General features: G+C 51.5%; 1 protein-coding gene across 1 annotated transcript; it reads left to right on the forward strand.

The window, feature by feature from the left end:
* Positions 1–12,575: 12,575 nt before the first annotated feature.
* On the forward strand, positions 12,576–23,763 carry Arx (aristaless related homeobox). The gene is made up of 5 exons (XM_042670207.1): positions 12,576–12,771; positions 14,586–15,483; positions 18,059–18,104; positions 20,918–21,246; positions 23,523–23,763. Exons 1-5 carry the CDS (start codon positions 12,576–12,578, stop codon positions 23,761–23,763), a joined length of 1,710 nt encoding a protein of 569 aa, XP_042526141.1.
* The last annotated feature ends 107 nt before the right edge of the window (positions 23,764–23,870 follow it).

Below are 23,870 nucleotides of genomic sequence, written 5' to 3' on the forward strand. Positions count from 1 at the left end.
AAGCCCCAGGTCTGGCACACATAAAAACATGTTCTCAGACTGATGGCCACATGTTCCATGTTGTTCTTTTCTTTGTGTGACCATTGCAATTTTTACATTATCTCTTATTATAAATTGTGTTTACACAACATTGAGATACCACCTCACTCCAATTAGAATGGCTAAAATCAAGAACTCTAATAACAACAGATGCTGGAGGGCATGTGGACAGAAGGGAACCTTACTGCATTGTTGGTGGGAGTGTAAACTTGTTCAACCACTTTGGAAAGCAGTATGGAGGTTCCTCAAAAGACTCCACGTAGAGCTCCCCTATGACCCGGCAATCCCACTTTTGGGCATTTACCCAAAGGTTTACAAACAAGACCACACTAAAGCTACCAGCACGACTGTGTTTATTGCAGCCTTATTTACTATAGCTAAGATATGGAACCAACCCAGATGCCCCTCAGTAGATGAATGGATCAAGAAAATGTGGTATATATACACAATGGAATTCTATGCCTCCATCAGAAAGAATGACATTGCCCCATTTGTTAGGAAATGGAAAGGCTTGGAAAAAATTATATTAAGTGAAGTAAGCCAGGCCCAAAGAAACATAGGTCCCATGGTTTCCCTTATTTGCAATATCTAGTGTATGTCTGAGTCAAGCAGAAAAGGTCAGATAAGGTGATGTTAGGGAAATGAACCCTAAGATATGTATTCAAATGTTTTTTTTTTCTTTCGTGTGATTGTTTCTAACACATTTATAAGATTATTTCTTTGTTGCTTTGTATGTCCCTCCCCCACAGTATAACCCCTGCTTTCACTGTATTTGATGTCGGGATAATTTGTGGGGGGGAAGGGGAAAAACAAATCGTTTAAATAGGGATACAGGTGGACCCATTGCAACAATGAGATGTACAAGTCGTTATGTCGAGAATGAACTTTACAACTTTGGGCGGGGGGGAGGGGAAGCCGGGGGAGGATTGGGTGTGGGAAAGGAAGATGGGAAGGGATGGGAAGGGGAAACAAAGGAGGAGGCTACTATGCTTGATAAGAAATGTACTCATTATCTTGCCCATGTAATTGTAACCCCTCTGTACAGTATTTTCACAATAAAAAAATAAATAAATAAATTGTGTTTACAATATAGGTGACCTCCTACTACTACTAAAATTTTAACAATAATAATACCACTTCTAATCTATATGTAATACATAATAACAAGAAAATACTTCTACTAATTCTAAAACCTCTAATACTGCCAAGTAGTGATAATGTGATCAGTACACTTTGTCTTTTTCTTGGATGTTAACTTTTTTTTTTCTTTTCCCTGTTTTGGCCTTTTATTTCATTGCTTTAAGATTTTATTGATTAACTGTAAGCCCTCTGTACAGCACCTTTATAATAATAATAATGATAATGATAATAATAATACAAGAAAGGCCTGATAGAATTTGGCAATGGGGAAAAAAAAGATTTTCTTGATTTACTAATTTTTTTTTTGGTCGATTGCGAGGCCTAAAATCTGGGCCTGGGCTTTATCCCTCAGCTCTTCCGCTCAAGGTTGGAGCTCTATCACTTGAGCCACAGCACCACTTCTGGCTTTTTCTGCTTATGTGGTGCTGAGGAATTGAGCCCAGGGCCTCATGCGTGCAAGGCAAGCACTCTACCAACTGACCTACATCTCCAGGCCCCATCTTTAAGAGATTAAAAAAGCCTAGTCCAGGGCTGGGAAGGTGGCTCAGAGGTAGAGCGCTTGCCTTGCATGCATGAGGCCCTGGGCTGGATTCCTCAGCACCATATAAGCAAAAAGAAAAAAGCCAGAAGTGGTGCTGTGGCTCAAGTGGTAGAGTGCTAGCCTTGAGCTGAAGAGCTGAGGGACAGCACCCAGGCCCAGAGTTCAGGCCCCACGACCGGACCCAAAAAAAATAATAATAAAAAAGCCTAGTCCCAGAGACCCAGGAAGATCACATGCTTGGGGATTGGAGCTCACTGTCCCAGGCAACATAGTTGAGACCTAATCTCAAATAAAAATAACAAAGAAGATTTGTAAAGCCCATTTTCTTTTTCTTTTTTGTTATATTTTATTAGCTTTAAGTAGTTGTGCCCTCAGATTCAACAAATCAGTTTATAATACTTTTTGTAAAAAGGCTATCAGCAGGTGCCAGTAGTTCACATCTGTATTCCTAGCTACTCAGAAGGCTGAGATCTGAGGATCATGGTTTGAAGCCAGCCCAGGCAGCAAAGTCCATGAAATTCTTATCTCCAGTGAAACACCAAAAAGCTGAAAGTGGAGCTTTGGCTTAAGTGGTAGAACACTAGAGCACTACTCCTTGAGCAAAAAAGCCTCAGGGACAGTGCCCAGGCACGAGTGTGTGCATGCACACACACACATACACACACACACACAGAGTCCCAGTACAGGCACAAAAGGGGGGGGGGGAGAGTAGCACAAAGTTGGAGAGTAAAAAAGGGATGTGCTTTATAAGTGGCAAATGATGGGTTTCAGCTTGCTACTATCCAGCTCTATGTGTGGACCAACCACTTCATGTCTTCTCTGACCTTCAAGTGAGTCATCTGGTAACCACGTGGTATGTACAGAGGTTAAAGGCAACAGACCTGTGCCTTAGAGTTGTCCACTTCTACCAGTGCCTAGCGCGCCCTACCACCTGAATTGTCCAGGATTATGGGATTTCCTGGGACAAGGACTTCTTGTTTGAATGCTGGGCAGACTAGGAATGGGTCACCCTCTCTGGGCCTGTTTTCTCATCTGTGAAAGAGGAAATGTAACACAGTCATCGCCATAGGGAAGTGAGGGCATTGCCTGTTCAGCATGCCAGCAGCACTTAGCACAGTGTCAGGTGCAGAGGGAGCATGTACATGCAATCCATGGTGGCTGTTATGATCAGAACTAGCTTCCCTGAGACACTGTCTCCCTCCCACTCCCCCAATTACTGTTTCACTATCTCCCTTTCTCCTCTCTCCCATTGAATGCATAAAGACTTAAATAGGAGCATATTTAGTATTAAAGTCTACATGCTGTGAAATCCCTTTGTTTCAGTTACCACTACAGGCAATACCAATGATGCCTTCAAAACTGTTTTTAAGCAATTTAATATAGCTTTCATTGGAATGTCACAATTTTCAAAGTTATAGTTCAATCTCCCTTTCGTGTAAAGCAATAAAATGGTTAGGGGAATGTCGGCTCCTTGATATAAACAACATCAAAGTACTTCAACCCAAAAGCTGAAGTTGAGAAGAGGACAGTAACTCAGGTAAGACAGCAGTGCTCATCCATGGTGGTGGGGAAGGGGACGAATCCCCTTCCTTTCTTTGATAGAACATTTCTGGGTGAGGTGTGTGTGTGTGTGTGTGTGTGTGTGTGTGTGTGTGTGTGTGTGTGTGTGTGTGTGTGTGTGTGTGTGTGTGAAATATATATTCTACATACTAGAAAACCATTCTGATGCATGGGGAATGAGCAGCCTGTTATCCAAGGGGTGCCTGGGAACTCATGAATGAGCACGAAACCATAACCAGACCCATCTGGGAGAAACACCCAGGATCTCCATACCATGTGGGAGTGGGGCCTCACACACAGTGAGTCTTGGGGCAGGGCTTCCTCCTCCCTTCATTCTGCACTGGCCTCATACTTAGCTAAGTCGGCCATATTTTTTTGGAAGAGATAAAGGGAAATGGATGTAAGCATAGGCATTTGCTCTGATGGTCAAGCCCTCTGCAGTTGGCAGAGAATAGAAAGCCCTTTGGGAATATTTTGTTTGTGTGTATAGAATTTAACTTATGAGTCTTTGTGTACAACTCTCTGTGTGGAGTATACACCATCCTACCCCCAAAGCCAGACCTGAAGAAGGGGGGGGGGGGGCACACGCAGTCTTGGAATTGATTCTCCATTGTCAACAATAGCATCTTCTGTTTGTACTATTTAAAAGATAGTGTTGGTGGTCTCCTCGTTTCTCAGAAAAGGGAAATTTTACACCTGTTAGATTATAGTCTTGGAGCTATTTATTAGAAAGAACGTACAGTGACAGATAACGCCAACTCTCTATTATCCATGAAAAGAAATAAGTAAAAATCACTCCTAGGTCTAAATTTCACTTGAACTGTGGGTTTCCATCTCCTTTCTTTCTAGCCCTTCTGGGATTCTCTGAGCAAAAATACCTTGGTTTTAATTTCTTTTTAGTTCTCTTGCCAGGGGACATTGTTCATTAAGGAGTGAGGGGGGAGGGGGTGGACTAATGAACAAGAAAATCGCCTCCAATAGCAGTGATGGGAATTGCACAAAGGCATTGAGGCCTAGACGAATAAGAGATCGGGGTGGGGGGCAGTCAGCCATTGCCACCCAGAACCAAGAAACCCAATGTTTTCCACGTCCATGTCGATGACTAGCACTCGCGGTTCATATCACAATGCTCCAGCTAGTAAACATTTCCTCAGCCACTCCAGGGTGCCAGGAACAGTACTAAGGCCCACGAGTCTGAGCACCGAGAGAAAATGTGATGTCAATTACAAGCATGCCACACTCCGTTTTGGGTGATTGTGAGAACTCTACCATTTCCTACTGCCCCCTCTCCGATAATCTAAGATCTCCAACTCTAAAGGGAAAAAACGTTGAGGCTCCCTTTCTGCGCATTTGCATCTGACTAGATTATTTGATCTTCTCTCCTCTACCTAATTCTGTCTGGACTAGCGGGCCCCTCATTTTCGAGTCTGAGCCCCAGGGATCCCTCTACCCGCTGAGGGCCTACCTGCCAGAGCTCTGCAGCAAGTGCCTTGCGTCTGGCCTACTATTCATTGACACCACGGGGGACAGGGTTGCTCATCTGGGACCTGGTCTTGGTTCTCCAATTTGGGTTCCCTTGCCCCAGGTGCGCCCTGACCTGGGGCCCTCACTCCCCGCCCCCCTCCAGTGTATGAGCACCTCCTTCTTGACGGGAAATCGAGATCGCCACAGGCATGCGGTGCCAGACTGTGGGTCCTGCCTGTCCCCAGGGAGGGGTTGGCTTGGGGAAACATGTCATTGGTACCTGGCAGATTCTTCCTTGGTGAACCCACGAGGCCGCTGGGCCCTGAGCCCCCTCCCCACCCCGCCCCCTCCCTACTTCTCAGCCAGGGTCCCTTTCCTAACTTCAATTTGCAAGCCACCCCCCTTAACTGCCCCAGGTTTTGAGGAGATGCTGGCAACCGCATTGAAAGGGAGCTTTTCACAGTTATTTTTATTCTGGGGCCTTTCTTCCTCTTCTTCCTCCTCCTCCTCCTCCTCCTCCTCCTCCTCCTCCTCCTCCTCCTCCTCCTCCTCCTCCTCCTCCTCCTCCTCCTCCCCTCCTCCTCCTCCCCTCCTCCTCCTCCTCCTCCCCTCCTCCTCCTCCTCCTCCTCCTCCTCCTCCTCCTCTCTTCCTCCTCTCTTCCTCCTCCTCCTCCTCTCCTCCTCTCCTCTTCCTCCCCTCCTCCTCCTCCTCCTCCTCCTCCTCCTCCTCCTCCTCCTCCTCCTCCTCCTCCTCCTCCTCCTCCCCTCCTCCTCCTCCTCCTCCTCCTCCTCCTCCTCCTCCTCCTCCTCCTCCTCCTCCTCCTCCTCCTCCTCCTCCTCCTCCTCCTCCTCCTCCTCCTCCTCCTCCTCCTCCTCCTCCTCCTCCTCCTCCTCCTCCTCCTCCTCCTCCTCCTCTCCCCCCCTTCAGTTCAGCTATTTAGTGTTTTCTGATCCGGTAAGTGATTTGCGGTAGGAAATTCAATATCTGTATTCGGGAGGCACACGGTTACTAATGGCATATATTCAAGAGTCTGCTCCCTCTTGGTCGCGGGATTTTTTTTTCCCCCTTGCAGGTTATTTTGTGATGAAGGGATCTGAGCGTTGTGCAGCCCGGCATCGGCCCCTCCTCCCTTCCACACAATGCAACTCTTAATTAAAGACGGGGACGCCCACGCCTCCCTTCCCACAGGACTCCCTCCATCTGCTTCACCACCCCCCTCCCCTTTCTGAAATGCCAGCCTTGTATGGGTAGGGAAAGCCTCGTGTTGAACTTCCCAATTAGCAAGACACCGAGCAAAAATAAGGGATTGTAAAAAGCTGTTAACGTTCCTATTTTTGGATTCTTCCTTTTAGGCCTAACCCAGCAAGTGTTTTGTTGGCCTTAGCATCACTTTAAAATCGTGCAGGTCTGAGGACAAGTACAAGTCTTTAGAGGCACCATTTGTGTTTTTCTGATTGATGAGTGAGGATGATCACATTCCTTGAGAAAGAAATAATACTGTGGGTCAATTTGAACGGTGGGATGTTTTTCGTCTTTGTAAAAAGCTTCATCAGTGGCTTTATAAAAAAAAAAAAAAAACAGAAATTCTAAGAGCTTCAATAAAACTTCATCACTTCCACGTTTCTCTTTTCTCGGTGTTCAGCGTAATGGAAAGTAAAGGAATCCGGAGTTCCAGGATTTCCTGATGTAAATACTGCTGGGAGGGGAAGACGCAGGGGGGAGAAAGAATCGGGGTGGCGCTCGGGTATCCTTCCTAAAGGCAGACGTGGGGGTGTCTAGAGTCAGAAGGAAAGAAATCAGAAACAGACTAGCAAGTTTTTAAAAAAAAAAAAAAAAAAAAAAAAAAAGGGCAGAAAATCCTGGGATCAGAAAGTGTGGAGTCCTAACATGTGAACACACAGTGCTGAGAATCGAAGGGTAAAGGAAGTATTCAAAGTAAGGGAGCCTAGAGCCCTAGTGTGGAAGTTCCTCAGACATCATGCCAAGTAAAAGAACTCCGGAGTAGCAGCCTTCAGGTGACTCTCTCTAAGGACTGAGGCATGTCACAGGCAACCAGGCCTCCGTGAACACTCGAGATAGGGACTGCAGATTCCCATTTCCAACTGATCTAGCATCCTCGGCGGCGCTTTCCTTGACCCCGCCCGTAATTATTTCACTTCTACATCCAGTATTTCCTGAGGTTCGCCAGCAAGAATCCATCCAGCAATTATCTCCCTTCTCACACTCTTCTGGGAGCCGGGTCGGGGGGGGGGGGGGGACATTAACCACGAACGCGCTGGAGAAGAAAAGTACAGATGGGTCTTTTATTGAACACTTGGAAATGTTTCCAAGGCTTTTGTTTTCTTCCCCCATTCATTCCTGCCTGAGCACTAGGATAGGCCAACTTCAAATCCCCAGAGGCTGCGGCGGGAGAGCTCGGCCCATCCGGAGTCCCCGCTAGGGGGCGCGCTCTGGCCATGGCGCCGAGCCCGGCCAGACAGGGGTGCTGCTGGCAGAGGAGAGGGTTATGGAGGTGGGGTGGGGTAGGGAAAAAGACTTAGCCAGGGTCCCCCAGGCCTCTGAAGTGATGCTTGAGTTGGGTCCTTTGCTGGCCCTTCCTTATCGGAGCTCCAGCCCGCGGTGCCCTCCAGTCCGGGGGGTGTCCCAGCGCTGCAGCTATGTAGGAAAGGCTATCAACTGATGCCTTGACCTTGGGTACCCCCAGGGTCTCACAGTCCGGGGTTGGGACGAGGAAAGCAGGTGGTGGTGCTTTCAGGGCTCTGAGCATCTTTCCTTGGAGGTCTGGGAACCTTGGGGGTGGGGCAGGAGATGGGGGTGCTCTCGCCAAGAGGGGGGAGGGGGGGCGCAGAGCCCAGAATCAAATCACTTGCTTCTCACCTCTGAGAGGAGATGCACACCCCACATTCTGAGGACAGACCTGACACTGAGACCATCTTTCTCAGCCTAGAGCTCGGAACCACGGTTGCTGCGTGGATTAATGTCGGAGGGCAGGGTGTGTGCAGTCTTTGTAGTTCCCACCCCTTCCCCCTGCGGATGACGGGTAACAGAAAGTAGTGAAGTTTGCAAATAAGAAGAAGAGTTGTCCTAACATAGTCATCACATCCACACGTCCATACCTTGAAGGCTCGGCCGGCATCCTCCGGAAGCTTCAAAAAAAAAGCTGTTTCCCAACAAACCTCTCCCAGCTGAACCCTGACACGCCAAGGCTCAGGCGGAGGACACAGAGCCGAGGGAAGCATTAGCAAATGCCAGAGAATCTCCCCAGCAATTCCAAGTGATCAATTCCTTTGGATTTTTTTTTTCACACATCTCTGGGGTACAGACAGGTCCCAGCAGCATGGGGGGGGGCGAGGGGAACGGAACGGTGGCCAGGGTAGAATTGGAGGGCAAGCTGAGAAGGCAAGGGACAAGTTCTAGGCAAGAGGATTATGTTCTATTTGCTACTATTACCAGACTTCCAGGAGGAAAGACCTCGATGTGAGCATAAAATTCATACCCTGAAGTGGATAAGACTCGAAAAGCCGCATTTGAGGAGGTTAACCTTGACTGGTTGGAGTTAAAGGGGGGGTTGGGGGGAGGCAAATATTTCTGTTTGTACCCTCCGGCTCTTCCCAGCACCGGCTGTCAATCGCGATGCTTGTTATCCTCACAAGGCTTCAGTTTGTTTGCCTGATCTCAGCAAGGTTTTCTTCCACAAGTAGAACTATAATTGCTATAATTCTACTGTATCATTTGGATCATTGCAGTATTGTTGTTTTCTCTCCCTCTTTCTCTCCTCCTAACACTGCAATAACGCGCTCCAGTGTTAAATTAGCAGGTTGCGGAAGACCATAAATGAATGAAAGTTTGTTAAAAAAAAAAAAAAAAAGAAGAAGAAGAAGAAAAGAAATAAATAAAACAGCAAAATGACTTGGCAAAGGGGATATCACATCACAGAGAATCCTTGCGTGTAATCAGGACTTATTGTCTTCCCTTCCAATGGCTTCCAAATTGGTCGCTAGACTCCAATGAAGTTTATTTCTATTGTTTAAATATATGTTTTGAAGGGGTTGAACATAATTTAAGGGGACCTGAGCCATCCGGTGCGACCGGAAGCCCATTATAGCTTTATTTATCTATGTGTATATTGCACAATAAATTAAAACATCTCAAATGAAAAGTGTGTGAGGTTAACTCTCCTCTAAACATTTTCCCCCTGGATAATGACATCTAACTGCCACCCCTTTATCCCACATTCCTTGCAAATATAATTTTGAAACTACCATGTAGAATCAACGGTCTTGCCACAGTAAAGAAAGGGGTTTCTGCCATTCACCTCCTGTAGGTAATTATTATTTCCGGTTCTGAGAAGAAGCCTCATTTTTTTTTCCACTGTAAACAACAGTTTTAAACGCTTCTGACCCTCACTTTCAGCCATTATTGTCATATTTTTATTTTACTGATAGATTTTTAAAGCAGAGAAACAGAAAAACACTGTTTTCTAAGAGACCAGGGAAAACAAAACCAACAATTGCAGACTTCCAAGATTAGGAGAGTCCAGGCATTATGTGTAACAATGTACAAACAAGAAGAATATTCGCACCTGAAAAAAATGACTTTTCACTAGTGAGTAAAAGGGAGTGAAAAAAGAGAAGTGACATTTTGCTGGCAGAATAAATATTCAATTGTGCTAAAGTGTAAATTCTTTTATACAGAGTCCTATAATCCAGTTCTTAAAAGTCCACCTACTCAGTACACTAAATTTGTCCTAGGTATTAGAGGCATCATTCTGTTTCCTAAAATGATATGGGATCTCTCTCTCTCTCTCTCTCTCTCTCTCTCTCTCTCTCTCTCTCTCTCTCACACACACACACACACACACACACACACACACAGAATCATCTTAAACCCAATTCTGACTAGACTGTGGAGAGACCAGTAAACTCTGGCTCCCCATCCAGCACCTGAGAAAAGTTTGCTGTCATTAAAATTTTAATCTGAGGAGAATAGGAAGTGACTTGTAGATTGTGAAGTTGGATGTTGGATTCTGACAAATCTCTGAGCTGCTGGGTGGAGAGAGCGAGGTCAGGTTTTTCTCAAGCTGAGAGGATCCGCTTTCTTCTAAGAACAACCTCGTGTGGGAAAGATTGATTGAAAATACCAAGAATAAGTAATAGAACAGAATAAATAAACCCAGTGTTTTCACACAGGCCTCCCAAAGACACACTTTATAATCCATTAATAGAATTAGATTTAATTCCAGGGATTATTAAGTCAGAATCCGAAATTCTAAGTTAACCTCCCCCCTTTTACAGTGGATGATTAAAATTAGAATACACCCCAGCAGAAAGTCCGACTTCTTTTGAAAGAACAGCTGCAGCCGGGGGAGGAGGGGGATGGAGGCGACGAAGTCTTTCACCAAGAGACTTGAAACCCCGTTGGACTCTCGGAAATGATTTGTGCGTTTGGGTCGCTTTTTGTTTCACACGATCTTTCTTGGGCTCATTTTCAAACTCCCTGCGCGTCGAGGAACCGACTCTGAAGTCTTAGAGCCACTCGGCAGCCGGGTCTTGTGGATTTCCGACGCGGGGCTCTCTGGGGAGGGAAAAGTGCGTGTCTCGCCCAGCCACCAGCCGCCCGGACGCCAGGGAGGGTCGGTGGTCGGAAGCTGAGCGGATAACCACGGGTCTTTAAGACGGCTGTTCGGAGACCAGCACGCCCGGAACCCCGGCTTCTGAGCTGCAGAGGTGGGGGTGGGAGTGGGAAGTTTTTCTGCCAACACGTTGTAAGTTTAAATCTCAATAGAACAGTTTTTTTTTTTTTAAGAGGGGGGAGGGATGATAAAAGAGGAACCCAGGAGAGCCAAGAGACCACCCCTAAGTACTTTGGAACAGCCAAGAAGGCTTACTGAAAACCCCAAAGTCACGTAGGCTCCGGAGTTCTCTGCTGCTCCCCGCTCTCCAAGTGTAGGAGAAAAGCGCGAGCATCTAACACCCAGACAGACCCAGAGACACGGAAGGATGGCAGAAAGTCCCTTTTCGTCCAGCCTTCAATAGTAGTAGTGGAGCCTTAGGATGAACAGTATTAATGGGCTTGTTCCCAACCCTTCACCCCCTCCCCTCAAGTTGTCTTGAGCGCTCCTGCCAAACCAGCCTGATCTGTCTGCCACCCACCCACTAGCACCCAAGAGTTATGCAGATGTTTATGGCTAGGAAAAAAAAAAATCCCAGCTATGCATCCTTGCATTTTTAAATACTGACTGTAAGTGATTCAAGTATAATCCTTTGTAAAACGCTTTTCTCTCTGACACATTGAAGGGGCTGAGAGAGGAAAACCTGGCGTGGATTCCTCTTTCCTGACCCCTCTCCCACCCACCACCCTCATCCCCACCCAGCTAGCGTTCAAGGTCCTAGCTGGCTCTGGGCCCTGGATTCAGGCAAGGAGGGGCTCCGTGCTGGCCCCTTGTCTAGGTTCAACCCAACTTCAGGGAAAGTGGGGTCTTGGTTCTCAGCTTGGGATATGCAGGACGCTGCGTGGAAAGAAACTCGCTCTTGCCAAGGCTCACCTCTCTCACCTTTGCAAATGGGAGCCATCACGAGAATGCAAACTATTAGGCGTCTAGATTTGGTGGACGCTAAATCTTGGTTCCTTTCACTCAACGAGATCAGAGCTGCCCCCCCCCCCTGCCAGGCCACCCTGCCCCGCGGGTTCGACTCCCTAGGCGCTATTAAAGGTCAACTGCCTCCTGGTTCCTGTGGCTGGGGACTTATGTAGAGGAGTGAGGAGCGTGTGGGAGAAAAAGGATTCCCCCTAAATCTGGGCTCCGTGGCCCCCCTCCTCGCCATCTTACACGACCCGCGTCCCTTCCCTCCGGGTGAGCGCCCCAGGGAAGGCCATGAGCCGTAGACAGAGCTTTGTCTTGAGTGGATCTTTTTTCATCCTGGCGTTAAAAAAAAAAAAAAAAAGACAATGAGCTGCGGGAGACATTGTTAAGCAGGAGTTCAAAGCAACAATGGGCCAGTTGTGGGTGAAGATCCACAGCGCGAGGCACTGGGCCACGAGAGAAAGCCAGGGCTCGCGTGTCTGCACCTGGAGGCCCACGGCCCAGCCGACCTAGGGACGACAGCAAATGATCACCGCTGAGGTGGATGTCCTGTCCTGGGATCCCCGCGTCCGCTTTGGAAAACACGCCAACTCTGCTTGGAACTTGAGCCTCAAACCTCCGCCTGTGAGGAGCGAGGTTCTCAGGGCTAGGGGAAGGGGCGCCTGACTCCTAGGTGGCACTCACAGGCCTGGGATCCGCACATGCCAGGGCTACTTCTAAAGAGTTAAAGGAAGAACTATAGGGAAAGGATGGCATATTTGAAAAGTTGTTAGTTTTTTTTTGGGGGGGGGGGGAGAATAGAGAGAAAGAAAGAAAAGGAACATTGGCTCTGGTGCTTGCTCGCTGCTACCTCCCCCCACCGCCTGCACATTCTGCCGGCTCCTCTGAAATCCAGTCCTGGCTTTGCGCCGCGCCCACAGACGGACTCAGCCCGGCCTCTGGCGAGAGCCAATCAAAAAGCGCTTCTCAGCACGTGGAGGAGAGAGACTCAAGAGCTCCGCGCCCGCGGCTCACTACACTTGTTACCGCTTGTCCTGGGAGCGCAGAGGGCGAGCTCGGGCTGCGGGCAGGGCGGGAGCCGGGAGCCGGCAGCCGGCAACTCGGAGAGACAGAGAGGCATACAGATCGCACTAATATCTGTTATAACCAGCCATCTAACCCCACCCCAAACACACACCCATCCATCCCACCCGCCTGGAGAGGCAGGCAGCGGTCCGCTCTCTGAGCCCAGGGAAAAAGCCCCAACCATGAGCAATCAGTACCAGGAGGAGGGCTGCTCCGAGAGGCCCGAATGCAAAAGTAAATCTCCAACTTTGCTCTCCTCTTACTGCATCGACAGCATTCTGGGCCGGAGAAGCCCGTGCAAAATGCGGCTGCTGGGAGCAGCGCAGAGCTTGCCCGCCCCGCTGGCCAGCCGCGCTGACCAGGAAAAGGCCATGCAAGGTAAGGTTGTTGCCCGTTAAGCACCTGCAAAGGGTGCTGGGCACTGGTTTAAATGTTTGATGTTCGGGGGGCCAGGGGCCTTGGGATTGTCAACTTGGAGACCCCCCCTCAAAAAAAAAAAAGGCGAGACAACTCTGAGGCCTGCCGCCTCAAAGAGCGACGAGAGAGATAGGGGGGTGTCTCTCCTTCCCTGTGTACTTCCAGAACAAGCGGAGGGCGAGCTTGGCTTTGGGGGACCCTTAGATTCTCAGTGTCGGTCATCAGGTAGTTTAAATACCCAGTTGGGTGGCTTTAGGTAGGCTTTCACTGAGTAGGACTGGTAGGTTAGAAACAGCAGATCCCCGCTTAGACCTTTATAGCCGCAACTTGATGAAGGCAAGAACCCCAAAAGCTGATGAATGGGGGGCTCTCCAGCCGGGGTGAGTGAGCTTTGGTTTTTCCCTTTGGAAGATTTCTTTATACGCGGTATTTTTTTTTTTAATATACATTGCTTAATGACCTTTTTAAGCCCAAGCTTCACAAAAAAAAAAAAAAACCCACATTTCCCTTGAGATTTCCCCTTAAAATTGTATTTGAAAAATATGAAATGTGTGGCTTCTCGGTGCTATTTCCCCCCCCCCCCCGCTACATTCTTTTTTCCTAAAAGAATCAAGCCGTTGAGATGTTTGAAGCGGCTTCTTTTCTGAGATTGAAAAATTCCAGAACAATGATCGTTTCGCCCCAAAGCTGTAAAACTCAAGTTTTGCCTTGAGCTGGGTGCAGAGGTGTCCCGAGGAAAAACACCTATTGCTTTCTTTAAAAATAAAATAAAATAAAATAAAAATCTGAAAAGTAGCGGTCTAGCCGCAACCGTGGAATTCGACAGCTCCATGCTGGAGAGGGAACCCTTTAAAAGTAAATTGCTTCTTTCCTTTTCTATCTCTTTCTGTCTCCCTTTTCCTCTCTCCTTCTCTCTCTCTGGCTCAGATTCTGTCTCTCTTTAACCTGCAGTTGTACCTGTGCCAGGCGCTTCCTAGAAGGGAAGGAGCGACCTGTGCCTGTTGCACCTCTGTCTTCCTGCTTTCCATTCCAGGCCTTTCCTAGTACCTTTTGGCCAGGATGATTTCTCTTTGCATTTTTCCGTGCAAGGAGCCCCCAGCTCCTTCCCGCTTTGGGCTGCTGGGACGGGGCTGAGCGCCGGGGACCACAGAGCCCGTTCGCCCCGCAGGGGTCGCCGCGGGACAGCGCCCCTGCGGCCAGCCCGGCCCGGGCCGCGCTGAAGAGGGCAGAGGCCTCACACAAAGTTTTTAGGGTAGTGCTGATTTGGTTTTTTAAGTTGTTGAACGTTTTGTTTCAACTCTGCCCTGAAATGGGAAGGGATTTAAAAAAAAAAATGGGTGAAGGAAGGAGAGGGGGAAAAAAAAAAGAATGAAAGAAGGAAGGAGAGAGAGGAAGGGAAAACACACAGAAAGAGAAAAGGCTGGAAAGGGAAGACTTGGGGAGGAGGGAAGAAGATGATGCAAAGAGGGGCAAGAGAAAGAAAAGAAGCAAAGAAAGCAGTGGAAAAGTGTGAAGAGATCAGGAAGAGAAAGTAAAGAGGAAATAAAGAGCAGAGTGAAAAGGGCAAGGAACGCAGGAGGAAACGAGGGGAAAGGGAACGAGAAGAAGAAGAAAAAACAAAAGCACAAAACAAGCGATCGTGGAAAAGTCGGATGTGGAGTTGAGGCCCAGGGAGGGGAGCGCAGCAGGCTGGGCCCTGGGCTGCGGTTCTGGCGGGCTGGCCCGCCGGGGGCCCCCCGCCGGCGCACTGATCGCTCGTTCTCCCTTGCTCGCAGGCTCCCCCAAAGGCAGCAGCGCCCCGTTTGAGGCCGAGCTGCACCTGCCGCCCAAGCTGAGGCGCCTGTATGGCCCCGGCGGGGGTCGTCTCCTCCAGGGCGCCGCGGCGGCGGCGGCGGCAGCGGCTGCGGCGGCGGCGGCGGCGGCCACGGCCACCGCGGGTCCCCGGGGGGAAGCCCCGCCACCGCCGCCTCCGACTGCTGCGCGGCCCGGGGAGCGGCCGGACGGCCCGGGCCCCGCCGTGGCCGCCGCCGCTGCGGCCGCTGCCGCGTGGGACACGCTTAAGATCAGCCAGGCGCCTCAGGTGAGCATCAGCCGCAGCAAGTCGTACCGCGAGAACGGGGCGCCCTTCGTGCCGCCGCCGCCCGCGCTCGATGAGTTGGGCGGCCCGGGGGGCGTCGCGCACCCCGAGGAACGCCTCGGCGCGGCCAGCGGCCCCGGCGGTGCCCAGGCGGTGAGTGGTGGTGGCACGGGAACCGAGGACGACGACGAGGAGCTGTTGGAGGACGAGGAGGAGGAGGAGGAGGAAGAGGAGCTGCTGGAGGACGACGATGAGGAGTTGCTGGAGGACGATGCCCGCGCGCTGCTCAAGGAGCCCCGGCGTTGCACGGTGGCCGCCACCGGGGCCGTGGCCGCCGCTGCCGCCGCCGCCGCCGCCGCCGCCGCCGTGGCCACCGAGGGCGGGGAGCTGTCGCCCAAGGAAGAGCTGCTGCTGCACCCCGAGGACGCGGAGGGCAAGGACGGCGAGGACAGCGTGTGCCTGTCGGCGGGCAGCGACTCGGAGGAGGGGCTGCTGAAGCGCAAACAGAGGCGCTACCGCACCACGTTCACCAGCTACCAGCTGGAGGAACTGGAGCGAGCCTTCCAGAAGACGCACTACCCGGACGTCTTCACCAGGTACGGACGCCCCCCGGGGGAGATCGCGGCCAGCGCGGAGGGGAGGACGCACGCGGGGACGAGGAGAGGGTTAAGTGGGTGATCAAGGACCCCCCCCACACCTTGTGATACCCCCCCATATAGTCCGGACTCGGGGCGATCACTTCGATCACTTGGCACACCTCGCCCATACAACCCACCTTGGCTCTCTGCGACAAAAACACCCCCAAACCACAGGCTTAGTTACTCTTCCCATACCTGCTCTGAGCTTTTGCGATGTAAGCTGGGATGGGTTCTTGCCTTCCCAAGGTCGTTCCAGTTTAATGTGTTTCCAAACGACAAGTTTGACTTAAAGGGGAGGGGGGGAGGATTCTCCAAAACCGCCCCCGATGGAGCCACTTGGGGCGAGGCGCGCGCCACAGCCACAGCCACACGGGCACTGGCCCCGGGCGCCGTAGGCCAAAGCAGGGGCTATTTTGGGTCATTGTCCAGCGCACTCGCCACCTCCCCCCCCCCCCCCCCCCCCGCCTGGTGCCCTAAGTGTCTGCTGCTGGTTACGCTGTTCGCAGTGAAGCTGGAACCCCGGCCTGCAGAGAAGGCCTTTAAAGAAAAGGCCTGAGTCCTGTCATTTGAGAACTCCTGAAAATAACCAAGTCGGAACTGGACAATGTTTTGGTGTCTGTGCACCTGAGAGACACCAGCCAGAATCTTCCTCTGCCCTGCCCTCTCCCCGCCCCCCCCCCCCCCAATAATCCCAGAGTGTGTTTACTGTAAACGGGTTTATGGGGGGGGTAGATGATTGCCGGCAGACTTTAGGCAAGGTAGTTGGGCTCGGGGGGGGGGGGGGTATCTTTGGATGAGTGTCCAAGCCGGGTGTGCGGTGTGGTTACACTTCCCTTCTCACTCCAGTTATAAGACGCGCTTGAACCTGGGCCTCTGGCCCCTCCCCACAAAGGGCACTGGCTGGCTGTGGAAGGTTTATCTTTCACCCCAAGGCAAGAATCTCAGCTCAGAGGAGAAGCCAGTGTTGGGGGCATCGTCGGACACCCCAGGGAAAGGGGCTGGTGACTTGGCTGGAGTGTTAGGAAACACACGACTCCTTCGCAGGAGATGTGGGCAGCTTTCCAAGGGGCTCATTTTAGAGGAGAAAACGAGTGGTCTCTTTGAACCAGAAGAACTACTGCTTTCGAACACCGAAGGCCCAAGACAACTCCAAAATGTAGTTGGTCTGGCAATTGCCCAAACCTCTCTTAACCAGAAGTCATCAGAGAGTTCGTTTAATGGGGACGAGGGTGCTTAAACTTGGTTGTCCTATTCCTAGAGTTCAACTCTGGCCTCTCTTGTCACTCAGTCCCTTTCTTGGGGGGGGGGGAGGAAATAAATTGAAAAATCACTGCGTGCTATCAAATAGCTAACTCAACGGCGGACCACCTTTGCGTTTATCATATAGATGACTGTACTTCAAAGAAGAAAATTAGCCCAGTCTGCCCCCCCACCTTTTCTTTTAGCTCGAAGGGGGGGGCAAGTGTGTGTAGAGGGGCTGCTCCCCGCCGCCGCCCCACCCCCACCTCGTTCTAGCCGGGGAGACTCAGCCCGCTGGGCTCCAGCCCGGAGCTAGCCTGGAGCTCGGGGCTCAGTTCAACGTTTGCGGGGGGAACTCGGGGTAGCAGGGGCAGCAGCCAGCGCTCGAGGCACTGATGTGCTCTCCGCGCTGAAGTTTCAGGTGTGGAAAAGGGGGACCTGCCTGCCGCCCAGACCCAGGCCCCCAGATTCGAGCGGGTCCCCCCGCTCTTTCAGAGTAGCGAGCCGAGAGCCAATTATTCTCGGCGCGCTCATATTTTCGGTAAACAGGTCGTAAGCCGTTTTACAGCATCTTAATGGTTTCCTATTTGCCTTAATTGTGGCAGTAATAACCGCAATGACGGGGTAGGGTTTCAGCTAAATTGACTTCCCCTGAGATGGGCAGGCTTGCGGTGGGCACTGGAGTCAGGAGGTGCGCAGAATTTTGTTTAATCGAAAAATTACCCCCACTGAACTCTTAACAAGCTTAACAGATCTCCAGAGGGTAATGGGGAGTGTGACCTAAGGGGGTGAGGGAGGGAAGAAGGGAGGGAAGGGGAGGGAGGGAATGGCAGAGAGGTAGAATGGAGGGGGAGGGACATTTTCTAGAAAAGAAGAAGGCAGAAGGAAGCCAAGAGGGCAGAAAATCAATAGTTTGAGTTTACCCCATTTGGTATTAGGACAAAGCAGGGTCTAAGTGCCGTGTGTGAGCTTTTCCTACCAAGCTCTGGCCTAAGAGAGAGCCAGAGAGCATTCATGTTACCCGGACTTGTAGACTCACAGGCCCAAGAAAGTCAACCCTGTTTCCCTTGAATAGAATAGAGCTAAGAGTCTCAAGCTGGCAACAGATTGCAGTTTTCTGTTTTCAGTCCAATAGTGGACACTGCAGTGGCAAAAGGATGGTGCTGTCCATGTAGTTAGGGGTGGGGCGGGCAGGGAGGAGGCCCGTCCTGGAAGGGAAGGCGCTTGAGTGGGGAGCTGCCGGGGCCTACAGCGACCTCCTACCTTGTGTGTTGCTTTTTTTTCTTTTTTATAGGGAGGAACTGGCCATGAGGCTGGACTTGACTGAGGCCCGAGTCCAGGTGAGCTGTACACAGAGAGAGGGGAGGGAGGAGGGTGGTGGGAGGTGGGAAAGGGGAAGATAGTTGGATCCATGGGTTGGGGAAGCTATTGGAGCCTCCCCTCATAAAAGAGAAGCAGACTGCAAAAGACAGACCCAAGCACTCCCACACGATGAGACCTTAACAAACCGGCCTTGGGGGACCGGAGGGGGGGAAAAGATCAGGGTTTGGGAGCCTGGGAAAGAAAGGAGCCCAGCATCCAAACAGGGTGCTAAGAGTTGGAGCTGCAGTTGAGGAGCCCCCAGTCAGTCCCAAGGCCCCCCGTAGAAAACAGTCCACCAGCCGACTTCTCCTGATTGAAATAATGGGATGGAGCATGGATTTGGGTGTTAGACAAATCCGCTCAGCTCCAAGCAGGTATTTGGCTGCGATTAAGTCTCCAATCGGGCTTCATAAAAGCCCACTTAGTGCTAGAACAAACAGGGCCATTTGAAGGCAAAATGCTGTTTGATTTCCCCTCCGCCCCGCAAGAGGAGCTGGCTAATGCTATTTGATTTCCCATTTTTTATAGCAATGAGCCCACATTGATCTAATAGGGAGTGAGCGCAATGCTATTAAAGGTGTTTGCAGCCCCATACCGGAGTGCATTTCCGAACCCAGGTCTCATTACCAAAGAGACGATCAACACTGGGCAGCCCCGATGGCCAACAGAAAACAGATGTCCCCGGGTTAGGAGCTGAGTGAATCACTTTACAGTCAAAATCAAGCGCTGATAAAGCACAATAAATTCCATATGGCTCATTTAATACACAACAGCTCCTTGCATTAGAGGGCTAATGATGAGGCCTGTACCTCCTTTCTGTTGACACATTTCTCCATTGTCAAACAGAGATGTGACAGCAACTCTGCATTTTCAGCTCAGGGGAACAAGTCGTGGGAAAGTTAAATAACTTTTAAAAAGAAAGAGAGCGCCCCCCTCCCCTTCTCTTCTGTCCCTATTCACTGGAGAAGATGTAATTAAGGGAATATGAATTATTAGAGTCCTTTCGTTTACCTTTGGGAGGCCTTAGAGGTATTAATTCAATAATGAGGAATTGCTGGGGGACATCTTGATAATTGCAGTTGAGCCCCAGAGACAGAGAGACGATCCATATGCAAGTTTCCACATTCTTTCAGGGCCCTGGGCCTCCACTGCCTGGTCCCTTCCCTTACTCCTTTCACTAGGGATGGAGGCTGGGTGGATATTCTGTCTAGACAGCCTCAGATGGACAAAAGCTGCCCACCCAGCCTGATCTCATCTACCAGCAGTCTTAACTTTTTCAAGTCTCTGTCTGAGCCTCCTTGCTAGAGCATTTTCTTGAATTCACAACTCGATTTGAAGGCCATGGAATGTTCTAGATGACTCTCCTTTCAGGAGACTATTTTAAATGATCAACCCATTTGGAGTCTGAGTTTTTCTTGCTCTGGGTTGCTGTCTGGAAATCAACCCAAGCTTACTTGCTAGTGCTCATAGTAACCAAGTCAAGGTGGAGAGTTGAAAGATGTAAATGTCTTATTTTTTTTCTCCCTACATTCCTCTGGCATCATTTACATCATATTTTAATATAACTTTATAGGCCCAGAGTTCATTCTTGATTTTTTTTTTAACTTGTATGCAGTCACAAACCCAGCCCTAAAAATATTAATGTGTTCAGGGAAGAAGGAACATCTCTTCTCAACTGTGGGTGTGATGAGCAGGTCATATAAAAATAATTTCATGCTCTTTGGGGTTATTTTTAGGTGATGGTAGCTGCGATGTTTCAGGTAAAGGTCTCTATTCAAACTGCTTCTTATTAACAATTAGGAAAATACCTCTGGCTGGAAACCTCCCTCAAGCCTAGAAATACCTTATTTAAATAGCCTATTTAAACCACATTCCCCCCAAAGGCCTGTTAGTTCTGAAGATGGGCAAAGTCTCCTCCTATCCTGCCTTTGATTTCTAGGTCCAGGTGATTCCTGACTCCAGAAAGTCAGGACATCTCCTCCCTCTTCCTCCCCTCCCCCAGCCAGGCCCAGTATAGAGCCTCTGAAGGCAGCAAGTTGTGGACCCCCTATTTTATTCCACAGAGAATGAGTCCCCTAAAATGGTCACTTGTTTGCCAGTTATTGTGAGAATTTTCTCTCATCCCTCCCCCGAATCTGCCAAAGTTCGGATAGTCCATTCAGGAGTTCAATAAGATTTGTAGAAAGAAGGGAACTGCTTTGCCTCTCCCTCCTTCCATTTCCAGTACAGAGCAGAGATTGTTTTCCCCAACCTTGGATAAACCTGAAACGTGAGAAAGAACTGAAAGGCAGCAAAACCAATCTGTTCCTCTCTTGCCTTTCCCCAAGAGTACGGGATGCGTGCTTTCAATTTGCCTGGTTTTACTTTTCTTCCTAAACAGTCGGGCTCGGGGTGGGGTGCCATTCCCACTTTCCAGATTCGAAAACTGAGGTCCAGAGAGTTGAAGTCACTTGTCTAAAGTCAGGCAGCAAGAAAGGGGAAGTACAGACAATCAACCCTTAGGCTTCCCATCTCTTTAAAAACAAAATAACCCCCCCCCCTCCCCAAACCCTAGTTTCCTGAAGCTTGGAAGATGGGGCTAGTTGGAATATTCCCTAGAAAGGAGTTGCAAGATTGGACTCCTTGCCATTGTACTTTTGCACCCTTGGCCCACTTGAGACACCAGACACCCCCACCCCCACCCCCAGGGGCGAGGAGGTTTCGAACCCGCAGGGAAGGAAGGCTTGGCTGGCGCTCTCCAAGGGAAGGCGCCCAGAGCCACACCGACCCAGGGCTGTCTTCACCTTTGCAGGTTTGGTTCCAAAACCGTCGGGCAAAGTGGCGCAAGCGGGAGAAGGCCGGCGCGCAGACCCATCCCCCGGGGCTGCCTTTTCCCGGGCCCCTGTCGGCCACCCACCCACTGAGCCCCTACCTGGACGCCAGTCCCTTCCCTCCGCACCACCCGGCGCTGGATTCGGCCTGGACGGCCGCCGCCGCCGCCGCCGCCGCCGCCTTCCCGAGCCTACCTCCGCCTCCCGGCTCGGCCAGCCTGCCGCCCAGCGGGGCGCCGCTGGGCCTGAGTACTTTCCTGGGAGCAGCTGTGTTCCGGCACCCGGCCTTCATCAGCCCAGCGTTTGGCAGGTAACACAAAGCCTCCGAGGGCCGTCTTGTCTGTCGATCTGTCTGTCTGTCTGGCTGTCACACCGGAGGATGCTCGGGGATCAGGGAGGAAGGAGGCTGGAGACAAACAGGCTGCACACATCTTTTTCTTTGGCTCTCTTCCAGACTTTAACTCCCCCCCCCCCCACCACCACCACCACGACCTCTCTAATGTTCACTTGGGACAAAAATTGGGGGATTTGACTTGGGACTGAGCAGGAAAGTGGGGGGAGGCGGTAACTGTAACCATGATGAAGGAAAGCTGTGGAAGTCCCATTTGATGGCAGCCTGGGCAGCAGCCCTAGGCGATGCGAGCAGGTGTAGGCTACTGAACTAGGGGTGACTTTTCAAGTTGTACAAAAGTCCTTCACACACCCCAAACACTGGGGCCATCCTGCCATGGGGTCCTTCTGGGTGCATAGAATTATTTCTTCTTCCCCAGACTCTATCTTCCTTGTTACTCAAATGACCCGATGCCAAGGATTCCCCTATATGCGCAACCGTGGACCCCCACAGCGGCACAAGACTACGAAATAAGAAACAGCTCATCGTGTATGATAACTCCTTTTCTTTAACTGAACCATCGAATGATGAAATTTAAAAAACCTGTGTAACCACACAGACAAAGAAACAAAAGAGGGTGTATTAAGTTGGGAAGTGCAGAGAAAATAAAACTGAATGCTGCTTCAGTGATCTCTCTTTGAGAGAACAAAGAAATAATAGATTCATCCAACTGCGCAGTTACTTAACAGCCATCATCTGAGAGCAAATTAAAAAACAAGCCTTGAAATAAAAAAAATTAGTTTCTTGTACCCAACTAATAAAATAGCGAGAGCGTGGAAGTATAGTTAGTGACTCAGTTTACTTAATTGAACCAGGTCATATCACACCCCCCTCCGGGTCACACCTTTATCACTTTCTGGAAGAAGAAGACCCCCCCCACACACACACCAATTTGAAGTCTTGAGTCTCCTTCTCCCTAACTTTGCCTCACTGCCAACAAACGACTTGTCAAACAGGCGAACCCCAGCTGGAACACCAGGCTTTGAGATTCAGAGTCTGGAAGAGGGGGGCGGTCGGGGTGGCAGTGAAGAGTGGGTTTGAGAGGAGGAACAGGGCTCTGGGAACCCAGGTGGGCTCATTTCTAATTGTGGAAATGCTGAATTGGCCCCGCAGGGGTCTGGAGCCAACGCCATCTCGGGGAGGTGGCGGGGGGGGGGGGGGGGGGGGTAAGCCCGGCGGGTGCTCAGAGGCGGCGCCGGGTGGAGGTGGGGGGGGGGGGTTGGGTCGGCTCAGGCCTCAGCTTGCTGGTCGGTGGTGATGGGTGGAGGAGATGGGAGAAATCCTGGCGCCGCCCCGGAGGCGGTGGCACTGGCGAATGGCGTCGCCTCGCGCTGCTGCGTGCGGAGGAGGGGGGCGGCGGTCACGGGCCTTGAACTTATCTGGGGCAAAAGGCCAAAGGGACAGAAGCGAAGGCAGCAGGGAAAGGGTGTCATGGCGCCGGGACCTAGGGCCGCCTGCGGGTCCTAAGCCGTCTGTAGAGCGGAAATCAACAGGCGGGCGCCCCCTCTACCCGCCCCCCCCCCCCCAAAAAACCTCGCAGGCCTTGGCCGGGCGCCGGCCCGCTTAGCCCCGCACAGGAGGTCGGCGCGGACAGACCGGAAGGCCGGAACTAAGGCCAGCGTCTCCCCACCCCGCCCTTCCAGGCAAAAAAAAAAAAGTGGGGGTGAGAGGAGCCCCGGGGGGAGAGTTCAAAGTCAGCAGAGCTTTGGGGGGTAGTTTCAGCCCACTTTCTCCGTGCTTTATTTCCCCTTCTCCCACTCTGTGCCCCTTTTCCCGTCCTGTTCTCTCTTGATCACTTAGTAAACGTTATAACTGGACGATCTGCCCTTGGATTGCACCCCCACACCCCCCCCCCCCGCTTTTTAACCGAAGGCGCACAGCCTTCCCCGTTGGGCATTAGGCTTCTCGGCTGCGGGGCCTTTGCTTCTAGTCTGCGGGCAAATAGCTGGTGCCTCGGGCTTTCCTTTGTCTCGTCGGTTCTAATCCTGCTCTAGTTTCTCCCCGGCTCCCCCGTGCCCGGCCTCGCGCCCCTCTCCGAGCCCCGTCTGCTGCCCGATCTCCCGCTCCCGGGGCCTGCCGTGTGCGTCCGCACCTCGGGGCGCCCGGGCGGGCGCGCGCGCCCTCGGCTCCCCCGCGGGGAGAGGCGCCCCGCTCCGCTCGCGAGGCCGTGACCGCGCTGTTTGCTCTCCCCGCAGGCTCTTTTCCACCATGGCCCCCCTGACCAGCGCGTCGACCGCGGCCGCGCTGCTGAGACAGCCCGCTCCGGCCGTGGAGGGCGCCGTGGCGTCGGGCGCGCTCGCCGATCCCGCCACGGCGGCGGCAGACAGACGCGCGTCTAGCATAGCGGCGCTGAGGCTCAAGGCCAAGGAGCACGCGGCGCAGCTCACGCAGCTCAACATCCTGCCGGGCACCAGCACGGGCAAGGAGGTGTGCTAAAAGGCTGCCCTCCCCCCCCCCCCCCCGCTCGCGCCCTCCCTTCCCCAGGCGCGCCCCGAAAAGGTCACGTCACTCAGCACCACTCAAGACCAAATGGAAAAAAAAAA

Source organism: Dipodomys spectabilis, unplaced genomic scaffold (assembly GCF_019054845.1).
Source record: "Dipodomys spectabilis isolate Male_0828 unplaced genomic scaffold, ASM1905484v1 ptg000526l, whole genome shotgun sequence".
Taxonomy (NCBI): Eukaryota; Metazoa; Chordata; class Mammalia; order Rodentia; family Heteromyidae; genus Dipodomys; species Dipodomys spectabilis.

Bases quoted from the DNA above. Each gene is read 5' to 3' on its own strand.
- Arx (XM_042670207.1), top strand. From the start codon at position 12,576: ATGAGCAATCAGTACCAGGAGGAGGGCTGCTCCGAGAGGCCCGAATGC. The intron at 12,772-14,585 runs GTAAGGTTGTTG...CCTTGCTCGCAG, and splicing joins CCAGGAAAAGGCCATGCAAG to GCTCCCCCAAAGGCAGCAGC. The intron at 15,484-18,058 runs GTACGGACGCCC...TCTTTTTTATAG, and splicing joins TACCCGGACGTCTTCACCAG to GGAGGAACTGGCCATGAGGC.